We start from the raw sequence: 26,605 nt of genomic DNA, 5'->3' as shown, positions 1-26,605 counted from the left end.
CTCTTAAATTTATTGTGTTGTTAAGCATAAAGTCTCTTAGGGCACAGAAACATGATGGTAGTTTTATAGATGGATATAACGAATCAAAATCCATGACCGTCATATATTCATTGTCTTTGAGATCAATATCTTTGAGCTTCTCTATTAGTTGCAGCGCATTAGTGATGGTATATGGGTGGACATTTTCTTTGGAACGAATGAAGTTAACTAGTTGCTTAGAGAAATGCAGTTCTCCAACATTTCTTATTGAAAAGCAACTAGTTAACTTCATTCGTTCCAAAGAAAACGTCACCCATATACCATCACTAATGCACTGCAACTAATAGAGAAGCTCAAAGATATTGATCTCAAAGACAATGAATATATGACGGTCATGGATTTTGATTCGTTATATCCATCTATAAAACTACCACCATGTTTCTGTGCCCTAAGAGACTTTATGCTTAACAACATAGAGAATTCTGAAAAATACCGTAAGAACATTCTGGAACTCACAGAATTAATCTGTCACACATCCTTCTTCGAATTTAATGGAAATATTTTCTTACAAAACAGGGGAGTTCCTATGGGCAGCCCTATGTCACCCATACTTTGCGATCTGGTTTTATGTCAACTAGAAAATTCTTTATTACCGGAATTCAAGGAAGAAGTCATTCTTTATTCTAGATACGTTGACGACGTATTTATTCTTTGGAAAGATAATATCAACGTCCTTGCTTTCTTAAATAACATCAATAATAATAACTACGGTTTAAAGTTGCGACTGGACCAGGAAGCTTTACTAATGTCCATTTCCTTGACGTCAACATCATATGCAAAAGAGGTGAAATATGCACTAACATCTACAGAAAACCGGGCCTAAATAACATCATCATACCATATAATTCAATGGATCCTAGACACTTTAAATATACAGCTTTCCGATCGTGGATCAAACGAGCTTTTACTCATTGCACAGATATACTTGATACTTACAAGGAATTAGAGTACATTATACAAATAGCACAACAAAATGGTTATCAAAAGAATCTCATAAAAAACTCATCGCAACTTTTCAGTTTAAAACTAATCAGTCTCCATTAATTAACAATCAACGCATGGCGGTATTCAAATTTTTTTGGTGCAAAAAGTATATCTGGTCTGACAAAAAATGAGAAAAGAATTTGTTTGTTTACTCAAAAGACTCTATTATTAATTACATTATTAAGTATGCTGAAAAATTAATTTTATAGAAATTTCATTAAGTGTAAGTTTTCTTTCTGAAAACATTAAATTAAAAATTATTTTTCATCAATTATTGAAAACGCTATACTGTTTTGATATATACATTTTAGTCTGCTATTTTATACACCATTTTTTGTTATATTTCAAATTATTCATGATGTTCTATATGTCTGGATATAAGATTTACCTTGATCTTTGTCCTTTCTTTAACACGAAAACAATATCACTGAATGAGGTAGAATTAAAAAAAATCATTTTTCATGCATTTGGTGTGAGAGTTTTCAAAGAGTTTATCATGTTGCATTCAGATTTGTCACTTATTTCATACCATGATCTGAATGCAGCCTGTTATATTTTTTTGCAAGTTATTGCCATAGAAAAAGTTCTTTACACAAAACCAAACTTTACCTATAAAAAAGCAACAAAGAGCAACCGAATTTCTAGTTGTCTATACTAATAGTCACTTTACACATGTATGGTTAAACTAGCTTAAAAAATAAACTCTAAAGGCTTCTAATTTATGATTATTCTAGAATTATGAATAATGTCTATTCTACTCATAATCTTCTGTAATCGCATTGAATCAGTATTATTTATTAGTTTAAGTAGTATTTAATTTTATTGGAAACTAATGTGTGCCATTCGTATAACTGCATTAAAACCATATCACAATTAATTGAATAAATAGAGATTTAGTGTACTAAAAAGTACTTAAATTATAAATTGAGTATTCAGAATCTACTGTACGAACCTTATACTTAGTTATATTTGACTATTGTTTTCTTTTTTGGTTGTATTTTATGTGGAATTAAGCACAAAATTTCTGCAGAAAACTTATCATAAAAAAACAGATTTTATTTTCTACTTTTATATAAGGGAATGCATATCAGATCGAGATAAAGATGTTTGTGCTATTGATTATTACTACTTTGGGTACAAGATTTCTGATTCCATCTAAACTGCTACTAGTGACAATTAATAATTAAGACAGCAAACTGAAATCAGCAAGGTATAATAAGAACAAAAGAAGCATTAAATCAGCTAAGTAAATCAAGTGATTGAAAACAATTGCGACAAATTGTCTTTCAACTCTGAGGATTGAATCGAACCATTATGGACATTCCCAGCAGATTACGAAACTGTTCTTCACTTTTAGTCGTTTATTATAATAGATAAATATATCTACTATTAGGCCTATATAGAAAATATATTCGAACAGTACTGTTAAATGGCTTGAATCTATTTAAATATAATCTGTTAATGTCAAAAAGTTAACTTAAACAGATGCCAATAAACAGTTTTTGTCGAGTTTAAAAATTCTCATATAATATGTAGATTTATTCTTTGTTTAATTTTTTTATACAATATTCTGGGTTTATATGAATTGCATAATAGAAAGTTTATTAACTATTTTATTCAATCTGTTGTAGAAGCTGCAATTATGGATAAACGTAACTACTAAGCAGCTTTTCTACCATTTTTATTTGCTTATAGAAAGATGTTCAAATACTTTTTTGTGTTATATCACATGTGAAAAATTTAAGGTGCCTTTAATCAAATTTTCATTTTGATTTATAACAATACTTTTATGTATTTTCTTTACAGAATCAAGTATGAATATAGCATTTGTTTGCAGGAAATTACTTGTCCATTGATATAAATTATTACGGGAAACGATTACTTTTCACTGAGATGTGATGAAAGTTATTTACTGATGAATAATAGTAAATTTGTAATTATTTCTGAAAAAGATTTGTATTTCGTGTATTATACAAGTGTATGAAAGACGAGACCATAAATTTTTTTATTGTGTGAAACATAAAGTAAAAAATATTTCTTAAGACTTAATTTCTGGAATGATGTAATTAATTTATCGTGATTTTCAAAATTTGATTATTATTGTTTATTTTATTTTGTATTATCTTAAACTAAACTATAATACTAACTTTACTTTTACGTTAAAGAGAGGGTGCATGTGACGTCACACAATTTCTCTTACCTATACAGACACTGCACTAAGAATACCGCGCCGTATTGATTACTGATTTTACGTTACCTTGCTCGTTTATTATTTCAACGTGGAAGAAAGCAATCTTACCTGACTATGCGGTCGATAGCAACTCTAGAATGTTTTGTTCTGGAACTGCTTTTTAAGTTATTATGTTCTTGATAAATATTTATGTTTATACTGCATGGATGTATGTAGGCTAATGGGGGTATTTGTACTCGAATATATTCTACTAAATATTTGATTGTTGTTAATTAAATAAATATTAATGTTAAATTTCTACTGTACTAGAGTATACACGTTAAAAATTATTGTTCATGTAAAGATATGTAAAAAAAACTTCGTTTTAATATCATACAGTTATATGCTATCGATAATGGCCCCTTTCTGAACAACGAATATATCTAAACAGTGTCATGTTTTCAAAAACTTTTTGAACAATAATACATACACTATAATGTAAAATCAATGGCCATATCTTTACTTTCTATTAATGGTCATTTTAACAAATCTTTGACTAACAGTCAGAAATTTGTTTAAATGACCATGAATAGAACAATGACTATTATTTAACAATGTTTATTTCAAAATTAAATTTACGAATTCATCTTTTAAAAAAATGTTTAATACTTACGACTTGTAAAAAAGAGAATTTCAAAAAATAAATAAACTACTAAAGTCTTATACATCATCATCATTGACCCTACTTAATTTCACTAGCATATACAATATCACTCTAACATTAAATCCCAGAATTCATACGACTAAAATGTTTATTATCGATCATAAAGAAAGTGCAGTTATAAAACATAAAGTAAATATTTTATTCTGTTGAAAATTTAACTGATTTGTTTCTTTCGTGATAAATATTTGAAAAAAATTTCTATAAACTTTTGTCGTTCGAAATACATTTGCTTAATGACAAAAAGTAAGTAGATTGCTTTTTATTAAATTGCTTTTTAGTTCTAAAATTATACAGATAATTGTTACATACAATATTGTACATTTGAGAGATATTGACCATCTTTTTAAAAATTGCTATATTTATCTTATTTATAGCAATGTTAATGAAAAAATATCACTAAAGTATGCTACTAACATATGCTAACAATAATTAATAGTATAAATGTAAAAGTCGCATAACAAATAAATATTCAAGTGGTTCATCTATTCCCTATTACTATAGGTTAATTAGATCATCTTATGTGAGAGAGACTCGCCTGAATTAAATGGAAATAGGAATAAAACAAAACATTAGTAATAAAACTGTAGTCCACTTTAGTACATTTTAGGTGATTTTTACATAAAAAACATTTATGCAAAATTAAAATTGTGTCAAGTTTAAATATTACGGTCATAACGTTCTAACTTTTTTAAGTTTGTTAGTTTCAGACATTTTCTCACATAATTTGCATTTTTTGTGACACACAGGTTCAACTATATCATCAGATAAGTTTGGTATTATCTTACCATCTAAAACATGAAAAAAAAATCAAAATTTTGTTAATACACAAAACCAAAGGAAAAATTATTAACAATATGCAGTAGTTGGTAATTAGTACTACTTAGTGCTATAATCTGAAAAATAAAGTAGAATTTATATGATCATCTGTCATTAGTATGTAAAGAGAATTATCTTCTTAATATTTTGTTCGTACATTTGCTAAATTTTATTTTTTTTATATCTGTATACATTTTGTATATCAAACAATATTATAATTGAAAAACTCCATTAGAAAATGCCTGTGTGTGCTTGTAGTTGCGTGCAATGAATACAGATGACGCTCATATGAATTTTTAGTTTGTTAAAATAATTGAAAAATTCTATTTAAAATGTACTCATTATACACGGTATTAGTTGCGTGCAGTAAGCACAGACGACGTTCATTTAAACTAAATTAAAGTTTGTTGTCAGAAAACGTTTTTTATCCAGCACTAATTACACTAGTCTATATAAAAATTGCCTTTCACATGAAAATGTACTTTAACTATATTTTTTAATTCGCTGAATGTAATTACAGAACTTAAAAGTAATAGTTAGCTCGTATTGTTTATTTATGCTACATGAACCGTTCCTGTCTGGATCAGAGATACTTGACCGTAGGAATTGTAAATTTACCGACTTTTTCATTTACCGGTAATTCGGTAAATGTAAACTAAAATACCGGTTTACCGGTAAATTTTTTCCTGAAAAATAAAATTAAGGTGATAAAAAATGAATGTCATTTTAATTTTAATTTCACATTTTTTGTTTCGAAAATATAGAATATAAAAAATATAAAAATTAAAGTGTTATTCTAAACAAACTATAATAATAACTGTTAGAAACAGAAATAAAATAATACAGAAAAGTAAAAATACAACAGAAATAATATATAGTACCTAATACAATTTTATTAATTACCATTTGAAACTTAAATTATTTAAAGTCTTATCTCTTAATTTTCTTCTAATTTTTGTACAAAATAATCCAGATCCCGAGAATACTCTTTTTAATTCAACACTTGTTAAACGAATGGTCATTAAACAATCAAGTACGATTTGAATATATTTCCTAGTACTTTTTCGTGGCAAAAGTACTCTAATCTTTTTTTTTATTATTTGTTTCCAATCTTTCGTATATTTGCTTGTGGAACTGACACTTATTGACATTTTGTGTTTTGTTTGATAAAATCGTAGAGTTTCTGCTTCATTGATAATTCGACATCAGGGACCGTCCATAAATTACGTAAGAGCGATTTCGGCCAATCTAGATCCCACCTACCCCTGTGTAAAAAACCGTAATATCTTTATTGATATCTTTTCTTCTTCTCCTTCCCCTTCACCTTCCCTATGTTACTTAATATTTCGGCATGATTTTATAAAAAGATTTTAACCAATAAAAATTTTTATACACCTTAAAAACCTTAGGTCCAAAATATATAATTATTAATTAGTTAACTAATATGTACTATTATTTATAAAAGACTTTATGTGATCAAATTTAAAAATATAAGAATTTAATAAATTTGAATGAACAGTTTATTTTAAGAACTTTATTTTTAATTATTAACAATATTACTATTATTATTATTATCATTAATCAACGTCAAAATATTCATTTTTATATTTATTTTAATTTTTACAAAAGACACAAAAAACTTTGCCCGATTGACTAGTAAGTGCATGTGTAAACAGAAAAGTCATCTAAATATATATAATTACTTGTCCTGACTGACTGACTGACTGGGTGATTCATTATTGCTCAGAGCAATAATGAATCTAAACGGCCGATTGCAGAGACAGAGTTTACATTAAACGACGTTTACACATTGGCTCTTACTTACTTCGCTATTACTCCCCTGTTTTAGGAGTCGTTCAGCCAATCGGATTATTTCTTCGTGACGTCAGAAATGGTCGTCAGCTATATTCCGAAAGCTTAAGGCCGTCAAAATCATTGTTCGGCAATTAATGACAATCCTTTTCTATTTCGTTATTTAATTTCGTTGCCAATACGATTTAAAATGAGGTGAAATTTGGTACACAGTTAGGGTACGTCTTGAAAACGCACACAAAGAAGGAATTTTTCGAAATTTCCCCGCAGGGTGTAGAGAGAGGATTAAGGCTTAACCAGAAGAACGGCTTCTACTGTACTATTTTAGATGCGACTTTTTGCTTTTATCTGCGTTTTAGTAGGGTATGCCATGGCAGTGCACACTAAGAGGGGATTTTTGGAAATTTCCCTGCGGGCGGAGTGGGAGAGGTTTTAGTATTTATCGAGTACTTAGGTATATTAAATTAATAACATTTCAGACATTGTTATAAATATTTTTATATATTTCGATTTTTCATCCAAATGTTCGAACCGTTTTAAATTCGAATTTGTTATTGCATATTGGTTCGATTATAGAACGATTGTAAACGTCCCAGATAATTGATCAAATCAAAAATAGTTCATTTGATTCTCGGCAATTCTCATCATTCTCAGCGGTAGGTGTTATATAACAATTACTATGGTTGTTGAAATACTGAATATAAATGTGGTTTGCTTGCAAAATTTTCACAGGCGAAGTCGCGGATAACAGCTAGTACAAATTAAAACAAGAGAGAGTAGAGAGAAACCACATTTCGTTGCCATATCGATTACATCTTCGCTAAGGCAAAAAAAAAAATAAATAAACTATGTGCTGCTAAAATGTGCTAGGTGCACCTGGGGACTAAATAATTCAGTTTATAAATATAAAACACTATATAATGGTGCAATACAACCAATGCTATTTTACGCAGCCTTTGTCTCTGGTCATTAAACTAGTAAAAATTCAGTAGCAAGTAAATTACTCTTTCTTCAAAGCCAGTTTGCCGCCAGAATTTCAAAGCACTGCAAAACTGTTTTTACTAATGCCTCTCTGATACTAGTAGAGCTCCTTCCTTTGCCACTACGTATTGTAGAACAGTTTCTAAACTACTACATCAGAACTACAAACGTCAAGGCTCAACAACTGTTTCTACTCCTATATACGGCTGTTCATATGCTACCACATTGCGATTACCCTACTATCTCTGATCATCATTCTGTAAACAAGGTTATTTGGTGTTATCTGCTTCCTCCATGGATAAACTTGCAAACATCGATATCTACACAGATGGATCCAAAAGCTCCCTTCTTGTTGGCTCAAGTATTTCTATCTTTTTCCAAACTTACATATTCTGCCAAAAATATGTTAGAAGGTACAGATACCTCTCATATACCTCCATCTATCAAGCTGAACAAAGTGCTGACTATCAAGCTGTTCAGTGGGCTACTTCACTACCAAACAAAACTCTGTCTATTAACATTTATAGTGATTCTATCCTTCCTGAAAGCTCTATTAAATCCCAATTGCAATAGGAATAAAATCGCATATATCCAGCACCATATTAAAAATCTTGTAGATAAGATAATTTTTATATTTGTTCCTAGCCATACTGGCGTACTAGGAAATGAAAACGCCAACATTGAGTCTAAGTCAGCTGAAATGGAAACTCACTTGGACTACACTCACATCCTTCTCTCATGTAGCAGCCTTAAAAATTATATTCGTGACAACGCTATGCGAAAGTGAAAGTAGTTGTAAAACAGTAAAAGTAGTTGAGCAGTAAAACTTGTAGAATAACACGACTTTATTTTCCTAGTGTTGAATGTAGGTTCTCATCACTACTTAGCGATTTAACGTTTGCTACTGCTCAACTACTTACTGAGCATGGTAATTTTAGAAGCTACCTGGCTATATATAAGTGGGCAGAAACTGCTTCTTGCTTTAGCTCTACAAAAAACTTAGACACCGTCGACTATGTGATCTATCATTGTCCAATTTACAATCAACATACACTTATTCTGAAATTAGAAATCTTTTCGCTTGGTTTCAAGTGGCCATGTCAACTCGATAAGCTTGTTCAGAAGCTACTGTTTGATGCTTTTTACAATTATGTTCAAAAAATATGGAAGAAAAGTCTATTTATAATTTCTAATTTGTAGTTTTACATTTTAGTTTTCACTAAAAGCCGAATACTAATTTTATGTTCACTTTGTATCGTGTATTTTGGTTTATGTATTCTTAGTGTTATACATCCATAAGAGTGGTGCACTTATTCTAATAAAAAACAAGAGAAAGAAATCACCGCACGGACTTTCTCCCAGGACAAAAAACGTGGAGTGTGAATCTGCTAGCGTTATTACTCTATCATGTCACACGAGATAACGAGCGTTATTAATACAAACCGCCAAATTGAAGCCAAATTCAAAACGCCATCACTCAACGAGATCAAAAAATATAAATAATTATATTACGTAAGACAAGATCTATCACCCCCTATCCCTGAGTAAGAAATTGTAAGTAATCCTTGACCCTCACCCACCCCAAAATACCCTACATAATTTATGGACGGCCTCTTAGGTGTAGAAGTATCAATATTTTCGTTATCTGACTTTAAATTGTAATCCAAATCAGGATCATTTAAGTGACTCTGATTATTATCAACAATAATCGAAAGTATTTCAACAATGCTTTTGATTATTGTTGCTTTACTGTTTATATTAAAAATGACATAATTTTCTTGATTCCACAAAACCAAATTAGGGTCTGTCAAATAGTGTAATATGTCTGAAAAAACAGTCCTCTCCTTTATGCTATATATTAATGCTTTTTTCAGTTCAACGCTTAAAAATGTATTTTTGTTGGTTAATTTTTCCAACATAAATTTCAAAGTAACATCGGCTACTTATAAATAAGTCTTTTCATTGCAGAGTGTTTCAACAGCTAACGTAATGAGTTGCAGGCTTGATATTATATTTGATAGTAATTTTATGTCTCTGTCATTGAAATCTAAGTCTAGTTTCAGATCTATTAATCTTTTTCATACAGCATTTTTTTCGGACAGCATCTTACCTTTAATTACATACTTACTTATACAAGTACAGTAGACCTGCTATAACGCGGGTCAATATAATGCGGATTCGTATATCTCGGCCGAAAAATTGCGACCGTATTCGTAAGAAAAGACGCTAAAAGAGACTCGTAAAATGCAGTAAAACGTAATCGCCGACTCGTGTCGCTAGAGGATTGGTCGAATCTGGACCAATAGTGGATGAGCAGCCTAACTACTTACACGCTACAGAGTGTTTCGGCGGGTAAGTTCAGTTTACCATCGTGTGTACAGTATATAGGCCTAAATTAGGTACTGTAAGTTTAATACAGTACTGTAATTTTATACATTTCTTGAAAAAAAACATTTCTTATTCAACTTCATAAAAATTATTTCTATTAATGATGTCTCCAAAGTTCAACGAATTTTTCGCCGAAAAATAACTTATCAGAAAACGCGATCGCCGTTGGATGCGCAGCTCAGCGACGAAAAGGTGCACACTCGCTAAGTAATCCTAATATATTTTGTTTATAGCATAGTTTATATAGATTATTCCCAACAAATTACACGTGTTTTAAAAATGTTGAGTGAAATTAGTCTAGAATCGATTAATTTTATGGAAGAAAACCTTTCAAACAGCCGTATTCCGTAAACTACACACGTGCCGGGCTGTGATTGGCTCATGTATTTGTGGATTCCTTAAACGCGAAATTCATATAAAGTGGAATGTGTCTACCGCGTTATAGGAGGGTCGACTGTAAATGTCTCTGCTTATATTTGAAATAATTTTGAAGCAGGACTGCATAATCGTGTAAAAATCTACATTTACCTACACAACCTCTGAAGGAAGGTAGACTTGTGAACAAAATACGACTGGTGATTCTGATTTCATCACGTGACCACAGAATAAAAAATTCAATTAAGCGAGTTTTTGCATAAAAGTAATTAAATACATCACATTATACACAACAATATTAATATCTCCACAGAAAGTGTTACCTTAATATGCTACAAGTGTATTCTCTCCTTTTTATATTTCTTGAAACTTTCTTGGTACTGTCTTGTATATCAGATGTGTCAAAAAAGGAAAAATCTCCTTAATGAGCAAACACCAATATTGTTACTGATAACAGTCAAATTGCAGTGATAATCTTCGAACCAAGTTTACTTTGTAATACGATGGAGAATGTTCAGGATCTCAGTTTCTGTGATATATCAGGGCAAGTTTATGATCAACTGGCTATTACATCGCGAAAAAGCTTTTGAGGCAATCTTAACTTTATGTTCAGAAATAAAATTTAAAAAAAAAATTTCATGTTTTGGTATGTTCATTTATTGAACACTACAGGAGATGCCATGTATAAAAACATAAATCTAAAACTTTAGCAATTGTTAAATAATTATAAATAATGTTATATTCGGTTTTATTGTTTAATTAAAATAACAAAATATATTTTTTCTTTCTATATAAAGACGAAATGCAAAATTAATTTTTTACAGAATATTTTAAAATATATTTAATTACATATAAAATATAATTTTTTTAAATTTTAGAATAAATTGATAAAAATAATTGAAATTAATTAGCAATTATAATCGATATTTTATGATTCTCATATCACTGCTACATAATTAACAAATCGGGGGGGCGTTTCTGACGTTTGTCAGTTTTGGTAAGTTTTTGAGCGAGCCGTTTTTTATTAAATTATAGTGCTTTGGATATGTTTGCTTCTACAAAGTGTCTGATTCTTCATCTTGGTTTCATTAAAGATTTTGATATATATTTATTATTACGTGTTTTATTGGTAATTGGATGTATTGAATCTAACCCTGGACCAATGTCTCGCACTCCACTTTTCTCCCCTCTTTCAAAGTCGTCCATATCGTCTGTTGGAAAACGTCAAAGATCTCCTCGTGAACCGACTTTGAAATCTCAGCGATTGGAATCTTCCTTTTCTCCTTTGGTTTTTTTTCAAATCTACCCCGAAATTTATTTTCCTTTTTAGAGGAAAAATTTGATACCATTTTGACTAAACTTGCAGATTTATCTACTAAATTCGAATGGCTGGCAAATTTGCATAAAGATTTTGAACAGCGTCTCTTCAATGTAAAGAAGAAAGTGGAAGAAATTTTAAATTTAAATACGTCAGTAGTAGTGGTTTGACACATACTGATCACAAAATTAATTTCATGAGTAAATTTCAAATAAAAATTTGTTGAATGGAATTATTTCAGATCACAAAATTAATTTTTTGAATAAATTACTATCGAATAAATTAAAATTGCAAATAAAAATTTGTTGAATGGAATTATTTCAGATCACAAATCTTAATTTTATTTTAACAATAAGGTTATATTAATTATTAAATTTTAAATTAAATTAATTTTATTTTAACAATAAGACTGTATTAATTATTAAATTTAAATTTTATATTATTTTAACAATAAGTTTAATTATTAAAATGTTTTTATAACTTTGAATTAATACAGTATATTCTTTCTAATTATTATAAAATTAATTTGCAATAATTTCAGATAAAAAATTTCTTGAATAAATTAAGATAATAAATATTTATAAAACTTTCAATTCATTTTCATAAAATATCTTGTAACAATAAGACAAAGTTTCTGTATTATATCGAATAAAATTAAAACCCAATAATTGTATGAAATAATATAACACCAAAACAAAATTATTTTTGAATTTTATTTTTTTATTTTTACATTAATAGATTAAATTAGTTTATTATATTTAAGCTTTTTCCAGTTTTCTCATTCACTTTATCTAAAACATGGCACATTTCTGCTAATAAGTGGAGTAATAAGTTCTGGTGATTGTTTACAATATATTCCCGGTCTATTTTCTGATATTTTAAAATGTAACACCATGAAAGTTCATTTTGGAAGTCATCAATAAATTGCTGGTCAAGTATTTGGTAACGAGAAACATAATTCCAGTTTAGATAATCTTTTAATACGCGTAAAGTCATAGTTTTTAATCGTTGGTATTTTAAAATTTTTTTAATATCAAACTTATGTATGTATCGCCTAATAAAATTATCTGAAAGAATTTGAAATTCTGCGACTTTATTCCAATCAAGATATTGTGAAAAGTTGGTTAAGAATGATTCGTCTAACACCTGATACTCGCAAATTAAATCCCATTTTGCATATTTAATATGTTTTTCAATAAATGAAGTAGCGAATATATAGTTTTTCCATAGGATTTCCCAATTTAACTTATCAGCAAATTCGGAAATGAATGTGAGAGATAAATCGTTTCGTCGACTGATGATATCCCAGTCAATATAATTTCTTAAATGACGAATATTATTCTCTTCTAATGATGAAAATGAAAAATTCCCCCAATCAATTAGCAGTTGAGTATTGTCTATAAAGAAACAAAATTGTTGTTTTTGTTAGGATACATTATTCATATTAATAACATTTTATTATATGGATATCATAATAGAATACATTATTATTCAAATTGAATATATATGTGAATGGATAAACATTATTTAAATTGAGTACATATATTAACAGATACAAAATTATTTATTACATTTCATACAATCACATTTTGTAAAATATTTTATCATTTATTACAGAAAATTTACATTCATATGTTTCATTGTTATTCAGTTTTAATGATGCTGTTTTATTACATGCTTGTTTTAAACACGGATAAGTTTTATTACAAACACTATGTATTACATAAGTATGTTTTCATTTGCATATTATTAAAAATCCATATTATGAAGATGATGATGCATAAGAATACATCTTTGGTTTTAAAGAACAAAATTATCATTAACTAAAATATAAATACTAGATGTCATTTTTTAAAAAAAGACAGTTGGATCAGTATTTTCTAAAATAAGAGCATGATAAGTTTTAGCATAACCTCTAAAATTTTTTTTTCCTTAATATAAAAGACATATTTTAAACATTTTCACATTTGTCCAAATGTTCATTCATCGCATCAAAGGCTTTTTTATAAAATTTAAAATCGTCAATATTAATATTATATTAATTAGATGCATAGTTCCCTTTCGATTTTGTCAGCGAAATATATGTTTTAGAATAGAATTCTGTCAAATTCATGAATTGATTTTCACATATTTTAATGTTAAACTGTTTAATTTTTGAAGATTTACCTTTATCTAGAGTTAGATCTAACTCAAACTTTTGGTCTAAGGCAACCTTTTGCTTTTTCAACTCCAGATCTTCTATATTTTTAGGTTTTGCTCCTNAAATATTAATTAACCCCGGAGCCCGGAGATAACTCACTCAATCCCGGAGTCTCCGGGTCAAACCTGGACAGGTAGCAACCCTAGGTGTATACCGAATGTCATTCAGGTATGGACGATAATGATCTAAATTTGGCGCTTTTCTTATGTTTGTAATAAAAATATATTTTGCATTTCATTTGTATTGTGTGTTCTTTTTATCCTTTTTGAATATTATAACCTATTTGAATGTATCTTGTTTTTGCCCCAAAGTACTTAGAACAAGAAAGCAATATAAAACTTGGTTTGGCCTTGGAAAAAAATACTGACTGGCCTTTTTGTGGCCTTTTTCCAGTACTGTTTGGCCTTAAACTGAGATTAGGAGATAGCAACCCTGGTTAACCATAGGTTAACCAGGTTAACACCTGGTTAACTAGTTATGGTTCTGATTACGGCATTCATGTTTAGCTTGAGCTAAACATGAATGCCGTAATCAGAACCATAACTAGGATTTTGGACACCTATGGCCAAAAATAAAAATGGCGCCTTTTTAATTTTTATTATTAAAAAAGTAATAATTTTATTCTAAAAAATGGTATTGTAAAAAATTATCTAATGACATTTAAATACTATATAAATATGAATATAAAATTTTTTTTGTGTTGTTAATTTCGAATACATATTATTTGGAAATCTTCTCGTTGGCGCCTTTATTAAATTGGCGCCTATGGCGGGGGCCACATTGGCCATACCCTAGTTACGGCTCTGGCCATAATCTATCCTTTAATTCCAGTTACGGCCATAATCTATCCTTTAATTCCAGTTACAGCCAAAAATAATATTTTAGTTAAAGAACTACAACATTTAAATAAAGAGATATAAAGAATTGAGCATCCCTCTTTCCGAAAATGTGAGCGAAGTAGAGATAGAAGACAGATAATTATATTTAAAACATGGTATTTTCTTATTCTTCAGGTAACTTTCAGAATTATTTTATAAAATTAAATCCTTCTTAATCTTTCCATAATACTGTATTTTAATCAACAGTCACTTCGACTTTTTTTTCACAGTATAATATCACATTACATATACAAGCGTCCATTTTGTTTTACACGTGAGTAGTAGTGGTTTGGGCAGTTTTGATCACAAAATTAATTTCAGATGTCAATTAAATTAAAATTGCAAATAAAAATTTGTTAAATAGAATTATTTCAGATCACAAAATTATTTTTTTGAGTAAATTACTATCGATTAAATTATAATTACAAAATAATTTTTTAAAATTGCAAATAAAAATTTGTTAAATAGAATTATTTCAGATCACAAANAAATTCTGCGACTTTATTCCAATCAAGATATTGTGAAAAGTTGGTTAAGAATGATTCGTCTAACACCTGATACTCGCAAATTAAATCCCATTTTGCATATTTAATATGTTTTTCAATAAATGAAGTAGCGAATATATAGTTTTTCCATAGGATTTCCCAATTTAACTTATCAGCAAATTCGGAAATGAATGTGAGAGATAAATCGTTTCGTCGACTGATGATATCCCAGTCAATATAATTTCTTAAATGACAAATATTATTTTCTTCTAATGATGAAAATGAAAAATTCCCCCCAATCAATTAGCAGTTGAGTATTGTCTATAAAGAAACAAAATTGTTGTTTTTGTTAGGATACATTATTCATATCAATAACATTTTATTATATGGATATCATAATAGAATACATTATTATTCAAATTGAATATATATGTAAATGGATAAACATTATTTAAATTGAGTACATATATTAACAGATACAAAATTATTTATTCAATTTCATACAATCACATTTTGTAAAATATTTTATCATTTATTACAGAAAATTTACATTCATATGTTTTATTGTTATACAGTTTTAATAATGCTGCTTTATTACATGCTTGTTTTAAACACGGATAAGTTTTATTACAAACACTATGTATTACATAAGTATGTTTGCATATTATTAAAAATCCATATTATGAAGATGATGATGCATAAGGATACATTTTTGGTTTTAAAGAACAAAATTATCATTAACTAAAATATAAATACTAGATGTCATTTTTTTTCAAAAAAGACAGTTGGATCAGTATTTTCTAAAATAAGAGCATGATAATTTTTAGCATAACCTCTAAAAGGTTTTTTCCTTAATATAAAAGACATATTTTAAACATTTACACAGTTGAAGATAAACAAAACACCTTTTTTGCCGAGAAATATAATTTTTAAACAACAAACGTTTTCAGCCTAATTAATAGGCCATCTTCAGGTTGAAAAATACAACGGAACGTAAATGTTCCATGAATAGAACAATAAAATTTAAATCAAAAATTTTTTACAAGAGAAAATAACGGAAGAATATTTAAAAATTAAAATAAAACACTAAAACAAAAATAACATAAATCTTCAATGTATTAATTCTGGTCGGAGCTTGTAGTATATTTCTTAACCAAATATTTCCATGCCGAAGGCAGGCTCTCGGAATCCCTCGCATTTAAACAGCCTTCTCTTATCTTACTTCTGTATATTTCTATTTTTTCTGCCGTCATTGCTAGAGTTGGGGAAGACAGAGGTTTGATGATTGTTGCCTCGTCCCATTTCACCTCAGATCCTTGTGCTTGCGCCATTTGTGACAAAACCGTTGAATTAGACGCTTTTCTTATGGCATATCTATGTTCCTTGAGCCTTACTCCCAAGCTTCTGGTGGTGACGCCGATATAATCTTTTTTAACGTCCAGTTGTAAGTTTTCATAAGGAATCTTATACACCCCTGCTCTCTCCTCCGCTCTGATATTATCCTTATCGTTTCTCAAGATCTTATACAACTTAGGGGCTCTTCTTAATACCATTCTTGATTCCTTTCGTCTAGCAATTTCCTTCATAACACTATTCATACTACTATTATAAGTAAATTTCGTGAGCCTAGTAGGAACATTTCTTAAAGCTCTTTTTACTATGCCCCTTTCATACTTCTTAAGCATTCCGACAATTACACTTTTTCTGTAACCCAGGGTCTGGGCCACCTGCAATACTCTATCAATCTCCTTCTCTCTGTCAGCGATTTGGTCACAATATAAATAAGCTCTCCTTATTATCTCCTTATTATTATCATGAAAGTTCTATAATTATGCCAATATATATCATCATTATTATTAATTTAAAGATAGTTCGCGTTTATAAATACTAGGAAAACTCGAGGAGTTCGGAACGCTATGCGAGGCTTTATTTTTTAAGTTTAAAACGAACAAACTACATTTATAAATAATATTGACTTTATATTTTATTTATACTTATTAGAGTGTTTGATATGCAGATTATACAAATATAATCAATGAAAACAGAAAATATTTTAATTTAAAATTTTGCGGAAAAAGTTGATAATAACTAGCAGAAATTTGTCGAAATCGAAGATTTTGTTTCATTAAAATACAATGAGCTCATTTAAAATTTGGTGTTCTATAAAAAAGTCAACAGTACAGCAAATTTTTGGCTATTTTCGATTGTTGCCACTGGTTGCTACGTACCGCGGAGAAATTCAATTTAGTTCCTCTGAGATTTAGTATAGTGGTTTATGCACACTGCTTTTTTGGAATCGAAATTTGGCATGGTGACTTGCATATAAGGAGCATTGATGCTATTAAAATTTGGTGGTAAAAGGTCCAGGGAGTGCGGAGATAGAGAGGAGTCCTGTTTATATCTCGAGAGGGGTAGGACTTAATGAAGATTTTATTCGTTAGTAACATTTATACTTTTTCATGAAATTAATCCGTAGCTCAAAATTAAGCCTTTTGCCATTTTATAGTAATTAAAAGTGTAGAAACATTTAAAAAGAAAATCTGTTAACAGATGGCGCCACACATTTTATTTATTTTGCTTAATAATATAAAAGTTATATTTAAAAAAGTCATAATAGGCGGGAAAGTTTTGCAACTCATTATTGGATATTTTAATTACATCGTAAACTTGGTAGATGAAAACATGGAAAATTAATGTCGTTTGTTTTCTCGAGCCTGTTAAGCTTTATGCTTATTTCTGTTCATTAACGTTTTTGTTTTTTACAGCCACATTGGAAGAGAGATTATGATCAGGCTAATTAAAATAATAACAACGTTTAATATATTTTTTATTTACTTTACTAGACTTTTTAGGTATTGAGTTCTGTCTTGTTTGGTATTAAATGTAATTCATTGACTTAATTGTAATGCCTTTATGCTCCATCTATTCGATTATTAATTAATTGAGCTATTAGATTATTCGTTGTTTCTCGATAAGTAAGATGCATTTGCCATGAAATTATTTGTAAGTTTGAGGTAAGTACAAACGAACTTCAATAATTTTATCTTATTTAACATCGACACTGACATTAGCCGGTTTCTACATTTGGCAGTTAACTTTTTCCCATGGCAAATAAAGTTAATTGTATACGCCTTGATTATATTTGCAACAAAATTATTACGAGTTTTAAAAAACGCTACATTTCTAATTATGTTCAATGTACAGATGTGTTTTATGAAAGAATATCTACGTAAATATCGAAGATGTGTTCAACCACCTGTCAATGGACCAGTTAACAAGTTTTGCGAAAGATAAGTTTATCTGTTTATATTCATCTCTGACGTTCACCCGTTTTCGATTCTTTTTTGAGGCTTAGGCTTTTCTCCATTTATCACATCTAGTACCTTTCCTTTCTTGTACTTACAGTTTATAGGAGAAGGGAGGGCAGGATGGAAGATTTAACTTTATGATGTAAAAAAACGTAAAACAACATAATATAAAGCTTTTATTTTAATCAGTCTTGACAGAGATCTTAGATGGTTAAAAAATTGTGTAATTAAAAATAATTAAGTATAAAATCTGTTAGGAATCATGAAGTGAAAACGTCAAAAATTCCATCTTGCCCTCACCCTGAAGGCAAGATGGAATACATAGGATATTCCTACATTTTACAATTGACACACAAAATACATCCATCTTTTGTGTCTGTACATAGTTCATTTGACCAACACACTGGACACTGTACCTATGGGGGTAGCCAGGAAGGGGCATGGGTGGACACGGCCCCCAGTTAACCTGGTGCCCTCCCCAGAAAATTACAGCCGAAAAAGTGTTGAGCCAATTTTCAAAAGGAGATAAAAAGTTGAAGCTAGTTTAATTGGGTGTAGTGTACCATGGCCCGCAATTAATCTCGGAATATTGGACTGAACTTCAAATAATTGCTTGAATGGATCCACAATAATTCTCTACAACATGACAATGTGAACTTATAGAAAAGTTGAGAAATTTTGATCCTTAAAAAAAAAAAAAAAAAAAAAAAATCAGCGTCAATGGGTTTCTGTGCCCAATGTGAATAGTGTATCTGTAATCTCTATGTACAGTTTAGTCTCTATGGAGTGACGCCACAATAAGATCTCACATCACCTGAAAATCTTGCTAGGGCTGCCTCTGGTTCAGGCAGTGAGAAAAATTTTCTTTCCAATTCGGCCTGGAGGAAAAAACTGTTGGCCATCCCTGGTCTATATCTAGATTAAAGACGGTGAACTATATTAAAGAATGGTAAAAAAAATAATTGATTGGTTAATTTTTGTTTAAGGCATTGCTAGAATTTGATATTAATGTTACGAGAACGTATGATTAAAGGAAGTTTCATATTTTATGTATGTTAAGTTATTGTCGATTCTTATGGAAATTTCATTTTAATGAACAATAATTTGAAATAATTCAATTTTGTCTCAGGTTGGCCTCTACTAGGCCCCCATAACAAAACTCTGGTTATGCCAATGACTGTACCCAGTCCTCTGTGGGCGGTTCCACATACACAAAACCTTCATTCATCGCCATCTGCAGTTTCTTCAGTTCAAAAACCTCTGTTGCTCTTTCTTATATACTTGTTCACTATCTAAAAACAATTACATCCTCGATTAGTTAGATAAATTGAAAACAGAAATCAAAATAATTGTGCGCGGGCAACATGGAAACTATTCCATCTTGCCCTAAAATGCAATTTTCCATCTTGCCCAAATAACCATTGTCAATAATAATATCAACGTTTTAAAAATCCTTGAATTTTTTTCCTCTTTAAATATCAATTCATTCAATCTATCCCTAATAGGTACTTTGTATAAAAACAAAATCGTAATACTTACCTTCTAGGTATAAATAATAACACTGCAAAAGTCCAATGATTGTGTAATAATCTGCTGTAAAATAAGAAATACTTGCACACGTCACTCGGTGGCATCAACTGGTCTGAGTTGCCGTTCGTAAAAACAAGATATCCGGGAGTCTCTGTGTGCATAGAGATTCGGGTGCTTCATTGGGCGGTTCGGGGTGGGTAAGTAGTTTCCATCTTGCCCACCCTTTCCATCTTGCCCTCCCTTCCCCTACCTTTAAACTTGGTTACCTGAATTAGTCTAAATCGAGACATTTTTATCAGTACTTTAACTAGCTTTACATATTCCCTGTGCAATGTTTTATTTTTGGCTTTCCGTATTTTGGAAAAATCTAGAAAAAACAAATTTGATTAAAACGATTTGTTATTATTTAACTTTAACCAAAATCTTTACGGAAAATTTAACGATTGTTGAAAATGTAATAATGATAATTTTTTGATATCGAATCATTAATTCGTTTCAAGCGTGTTTTTATCGGAAGCGGTCACGCCTCTCGCACGACAGAGGCACGATAGTGACACCAATTGACAGTTGCATTGCACGAAATCGTGCAATGCAACTGTCAGCTGGCGGGCGTCGTAATTTCCACAAAGAAATACAGCATGCGATCGAAAGTACTTAATGAACTTCAGCCAAATCGTTAAACGATGCCCAGCAAATTAGTTCACGCGAAGAAAGGCCAGGTTGTTTCGTCCTGCGCAACGCTCTCGATATACGACGGAGGGCGATAACTCTTTTGCGACACTGAAATTTCCGTTGCATGTGACAAACGAACCAAGTAATGTCTGTTGGCACGCTGATTGGCTTTTAAATGAGCTTTCGAGAAGCAGCTTATCCGTAGGTCTCATGGTGTAACGGTAAGCACTCTGGACTTTGAATCCAGCGATCCGAGTTCGAATCTCGGTGAGACATTTTGTTTTTTTTTCTGTAGTCGAAGTTCGTACCATATGCGATTATGACGCCTTAAAACGTGTTTTAACTCTACCCGAATGTTTCGGGAGAATTTTTTAGCGACCTACAAGTGGCATTTGCAACATCTGTAAAAACGTCTGCCGCAGGATAGCATACAATGCATATGTCCAACCGTACTGCACTCTTATTGTGTTATAATAGCCAAGTGTTTTTTACCAGTAAATATCTAGCCTACCCGTTGTTGTCTTCTAGGCCGGAAGGCCGAGCGGTCAAGGTGGCAGCCTACCGCTCTGGGGGACTTGGGCTCGAATCCGAACGGGTCGAAAAATCCCCAGGAATTCTTCGGGGGTGGTCCGTTCGGATATGTCGGGCCCCGTCCCTCACCGCCAGGCAGCCCCATTGTGGGCCTGGCCGAACCCATAATGCGCTTGCAAAAAGAGACCCTCTTAGTGCCCACAGGGCGGAAAGAGTAAAAAAAAAAAAACTTGTTGTTGTCGCTGTCAGAATAATAAAAACGTTTTATACTTTACTTTTTTTCATAAACAAATCAAGTAAGTGTTTAAATCGCGGCAATTTTAATGTTGCAAAGTTATTAGATTTTAATGCTGATTTTAATTAAGGTGTTTGTCGTGTTAAGCAAAAACACCAAAAACCTGTAAGTTTTGTTCATGTGAAATATCGTAAGTTCTTGTGGAAGAAATATTTAAATCATCCGCACAGAAACGAAAAAACGATATTATTTCTTTATAAGCCATCTGTTTTGAAAATTCTTAAAGTTGCAATTAAAAAAATAACCAGCAATTATTTATTGTGACATGATCACAATGCCGGGCGGCAATTTTCAACATATCTTAAGTTTATTTAGTTTAAAATATATGCTGTCAATCTCAAATTAGTAATGTACTGTCTCGCCCCCACACATCATACTTTTCCTGTCAGCAATAGAGTCGTGCCTGTCATCTATTTAACTCCTTTCACGGCAAATGTTTTGAATGGAAATAACGTGTCTTCCGCCTTGCATCGGAAAGTTCATATATAGTTAATCGAGGCCTCGATTAACTATATATGAATTTTCCGATGCAATCAACTTCTAATCTTTTCATATCTGATCTCTCGACTTCCATCTACCTAACTGCGTTCTCGAGATTAAGGAAGGCCAGACAGCCGGACGACAGTGGGAATTTATAGATCTACAATAGGTTCAAATTGCAGCCCAATAACAATATAGAAACAACAGTTTCAGAAGATTCTACCATTGCTCAATTTAAGTCGAATCCTACTCAAATCAACTTAGTTTATAAGCGTCTTCTAACATCATAACTCTAACAAAATGGATTACACCTCGTCTCTGTAGGCATGAGTGAAAGACTACAGACGAAAAGCAGAGTGGTCTGTTTTTATAGAAAGACAGACTCAGAAACCCCGAAATTGAAATTCTGTCAAAAAATCGAAACTTTTAGCATTAAACTGAGTCGCCACGCAACAATAGAATTTCGACAATTGTCTTTTGCTTTGTTCGAATGCGATTGTTTTGAGTATTTTCTGAGTTTTGTTATAGTTAAAGCGATTATTTTGGGTAAGTTTAGTCCCTGATCTTTTTAAATTTAGGTACTTTTTGACATTGTTAGGTACTTAATCACAATTAGCAGCGATAATTTTTCCACAACGATTATTTCGATAACAATCGTTGTGTGGTTTCTTCAAAGAGAAGAATCGAACCTTTGACTTATTTTGGGGAAGTGCATTCAACCTTTTAATTGTTAATTTTCGTCAATCGAATCGAATTGTTAATAGATAGATTAAAAATATTTTATATATAATAAACTGTATTTATAACTTATATAATTTATTACTGTGTCGATATTTTCGAAATAAAATATTTAAATTATTTGAACATCGAATTTGCTCCGTAGTTATGATAATTGTGTTTTATTGTTATTTTTNTCAATATGAAGCCGTCCGACTAAATCTATTAGTCTACTTTGTTTACCTATATTAAATCTTTTAGCCATTCCTTTATTATTTTCTTCTATGGAATCCATATGTTGTGCAGTATCATTAAAAAATAACGCACTTGTTAAAAAAGTTTCTTGTGCTTCTTTTGAGTAAAATAATAAGGCCTCCAAAATTGCTCGGTATGGATAATTAACTTGTGAAATTATTTGTTTGTCATTTAGAAAAACACTGCATTGAGAGAACAAACTATTTAAAAAATAATTGACAGGAGCAACTTCTTCATCTGCAGCAGTATCTGTTCCGTTTTTCTTTACGATTTTTGCTTGAACATGTAGATAAATTGAATGCAGATCGATATAATTTTCACCCAAAACCAGATACATAAAATTCGATTGGTGCTCGACTATCCGAAATTGTTGCAACAGGATGAACTATAACTTCTGATGTATTGTCAAGTCAATAGCTAGTTGAGTCAAAACAGTACTGAATAAATCTAACTCGCTTTTGGTGCACGGACAAGAGTGTGGATCCATTTTCTCATTCAGTAAAGATATATTTTAATTTTCGCCTTTTATTCTGCGACTGAATTAATCTTTTCACTCGTTTTCTTTTTATACCAGTTCCACCTTGTACTTTTTTAATTACATCATCTTTAATTTTGGAACCAATATCTTTTAAATGTGATTTTGTAGATTCTTTAAATGATTTTCCACTAATTACATCTGATCCAACATTTGATGCAAAGTTTAACGCTTTTCGCCCTAGATATTTTCCTACTTTACTAAGAATAGGAATAAATTTACGAAATAAATCTCCAAAAAATCCATATCCTCGTTGTATTTGCTGTCCTGCAAAATAATTCCCTGTTCCTAATTGTCGTATGAGAGGAAATCATAACTCAGGTCTGAATATTGTTTCTCCTGCCTGATTACAGTAATAATTTATACAATCTTTAGGATCCAGCTTCATTTTGTACTTCTCGAAGATGAACTAACATTAGCAAATAAAATTAAGCACTATTTATAATTGTTTAAAAGATAAAACTAATAATGTTTTGCCTCCAAAAAAGACAATTTCTTTTCCACCAGCGGTTCTCAACTCAATTTCGATAGTATCTTTATAATTTTTCTTCAAAGGAAAATATAAAGGTGAGGGATAATCTCTAACTATTTGATCGGTCTTTTCTCCTATAACTGGTATAACTCTTAGAAGAGGAGCTGTTATATCTCCAACGTGATGAGAAGCAACAATATTCGAATAGATATAAATTTCTGAAATTCCTGCAGACAATTCGAGTGAATATTCATTTACATATTCACCCACTGAAAATTTCTGTGTTTTAAATCCTAATAAATTTTTTAATTCGTTTCCGAATTCAATCGTTATATTTTTAGGAACTTTTAAAATGATTTTGTTATTAGGCGGTAATCCTAATTTAATATATTTAAAAATTCCGAGAAATTTTTCAGCTGATGAATATAATCCGATAGGAATAAAAATTTTTTCCACTACATCAATTTCTTCAACAACTTTTTTATTTCTTTCTACTAAATTTATAAATTGATCTTTGTAAAATCTAGGATTTGATAGATATTCCTTAGTCTCTCCTCGCAATATTAAACTTGAACTCTGTTGTTTAAATATTATATCTGTGTTTGGTAAATTTAATAAATAAAGTAATTTGTGAGCATGGTCTTTTGTAACATACAACTCGAATCCCTCTTTCAAATTTAGTTTTACGTTTTTATAATCCTTGTCTAAAACAAATTCTACTGAGTTAGATCCTGTTAACGAAACTATATTCTTGTTTATCCAGTCGAAAAGCGTCTCTCCTTCATTTTCATCACCTGTAGTTAATGAAATCACATATGTTTCATCGCTTAGTTTTTCTCTTCTAATTTTATGCTTAGTAATAGTATAATCGTTATTGTGATTAGATATGTTAAACCAATTTCTAGGAATAATAACTTCGCTCAGACCAACTACCCATTTTCCACGTAAATCAATAGGTGGACTCATTTTCACAATGAAATGAGACTGCTTATTTTCAGGAAATAAATCCATGCTGGCGTTGCTTATCAGAGTTACAAAAAAGTCTGACTGCATCATTCTGTAACCTTCTGTAATTCTTCTGTATAAAATCTTCCTTCCAAAATTTCGTTATTTAAATCTTTCAATATGTATGTTGGAGGATGAGATAAAAAACGATCATGAATAATAAATATTTCTTTTGTCCAACCTGGTAGATATCCTCGACTAAACGTTTTACGTATTTTCGAAATTCGAACGAGATCACCAATATTAAATTTAAATGTATTTTCTCCTTTTATACCATAGAGCTTTTCAAAAATCGCACTGTGATGCAAAGGTGTAACTTCCGATGGAGACATACCGATACTTCTATGAAAACTATTATTGTAGCTTTTTACAATATCAGATAATTTATCAATATATTTATAAGAATTACGATAAGTAAATAATCTATATATTTTATTCCGCAGAGTTTTATTTAGTCTTTCCACAACAGCTGCTTTTGTATCAGAATGAGTTGAATAATGATTAATTTTAAATTTTTTAAAAAGATTTTTTACCAATCTATTATAAAACTCTCTTCCTTTATCAGTTTGTAAATTTTTTGGAATATTTTTTTTAAAAATGATTTCAAAAGCTTTAAAAACCGACTGAGGTTTTTTATCTTTTATTGGTTCCACATAGCAATACTTAGTAAATACATCAATTACTGTTAGTAAGTATTTTACTCCATTATTAAATCTAGAAAATTGTTTTAATACAATTAAATCGGCTTGCCATAAGTCATTAGGATAAAAACTTTTAGTTCTTCTTCGCGAATATTTAATTCTTACAGGTTTATGAAGCGTATAAGTCATTTGAGAAGATAGCCATTTTTTAACAACAGATCGTGGTAAATTAGATTCTTTTACTAATTTACTTACACCACCAAAAGATGCTTGAGATTTAGGATTATAGTATATCGATTTCAAAAGTTTTTCCATCCGGAATTTTTCTTTCTCTTCCTCTTAGATTTTTTCCACTGGTGAAATAGTCTTGGAGAGAAAATTTCTTCAGGAGTCTCGACCGATGCTGGTTGATACTGTGTTTTTTCAGGTAATGTTGCCAAACTTTTGTTTCCAATCCACTCTTTAGGAATGTTTATTTTCTTTAAACCGTTCAAAAATTCGTTAAAACCAACAGGAACTAATGCTGTTTTTCTATTTCTCATTATGTACGAAATTAAGTCTACTATATGACTCCCAAAAATAGGTTTCCCATCGACTGTTAATTCACCTTTAGAATTCCATCCGTAATGACTTTGATTCAACTTATCAATTAAATGTGGTATATATTTTTGATATAATTGTGGTACGGATAAAATTATTTGTTTAATAAATGCATCATCATCGACAACTTTTTCTTCAGGTTGAGATTCTGTTTCTTCGATTTTGTCAGATACAACAGATACTCTAACAGGTTCTTTTGGTGCATGAACTGTTCTCTGATATCTTGAAATCAATTGACTTAATAATTTGACTTTACTATCATCAGATAAATCAGCAGTCTCGAGTAATTCTTCAATATTATTACCAATTCTTATTTCAGGTTTTTGATATGCTGACAGTAATTCAGGAGGGACAAGAGCCATTTGCTTCGCCATCAGATTCTTTTTCCTATTGC

General features: G+C 30.4%; 1 protein-coding gene and 1 non-coding gene across 2 annotated transcripts; both read left to right on the top strand.

Moving 5' to 3' along the window:
• The first annotated feature begins 364 nt into the window (after nucleotides 1–364).
• LOC111633418 (telomerase reverse transcriptase-like) lies at nucleotides 365–862 on the top strand. The gene has a single exon (XM_023377982.1). The coding sequence runs from the start codon at nucleotides 365–367 to the stop codon at nucleotides 860–862; it is 498 nt and encodes a 165-aa protein (XP_023233750.1).
• A 20,022-nt stretch (nucleotides 863–20,884) lies between these two features.
• Trnaq-uug lies at nucleotides 20,885–20,956 on the top strand. Its single transcript has one exon. It is a non-coding gene; the product is annotated as a tRNA-Gln (tRNA).
• Nucleotides 20,957–26,605: the final 5,649 nt, after the last annotated feature.

The sequence above is a fragment of the Centruroides sculpturatus genome, unplaced genomic scaffold (genome assembly GCF_000671375.1).
Source record: "Centruroides sculpturatus isolate CEXI.00-Female unplaced genomic scaffold, Cexi_2.0 scaffold571, whole genome shotgun sequence".
In the NCBI taxonomy this organism is placed as follows: Eukaryota; Metazoa; Arthropoda; class Arachnida; order Scorpiones; family Buthidae; genus Centruroides; species Centruroides sculpturatus.
The sequence above is the reverse complement of the archived record's forward strand: the minus strand, read 5'-3'. Positions and strand labels throughout refer to the sequence as shown.

Coding starts and splice junctions, on each gene's coding strand:
- LOC111633418 (XM_023377982.1), top strand. CDS start 365: ATGACGGTCATGGATTTTGATTCGTTATATCCATCTATAAAACTACCA.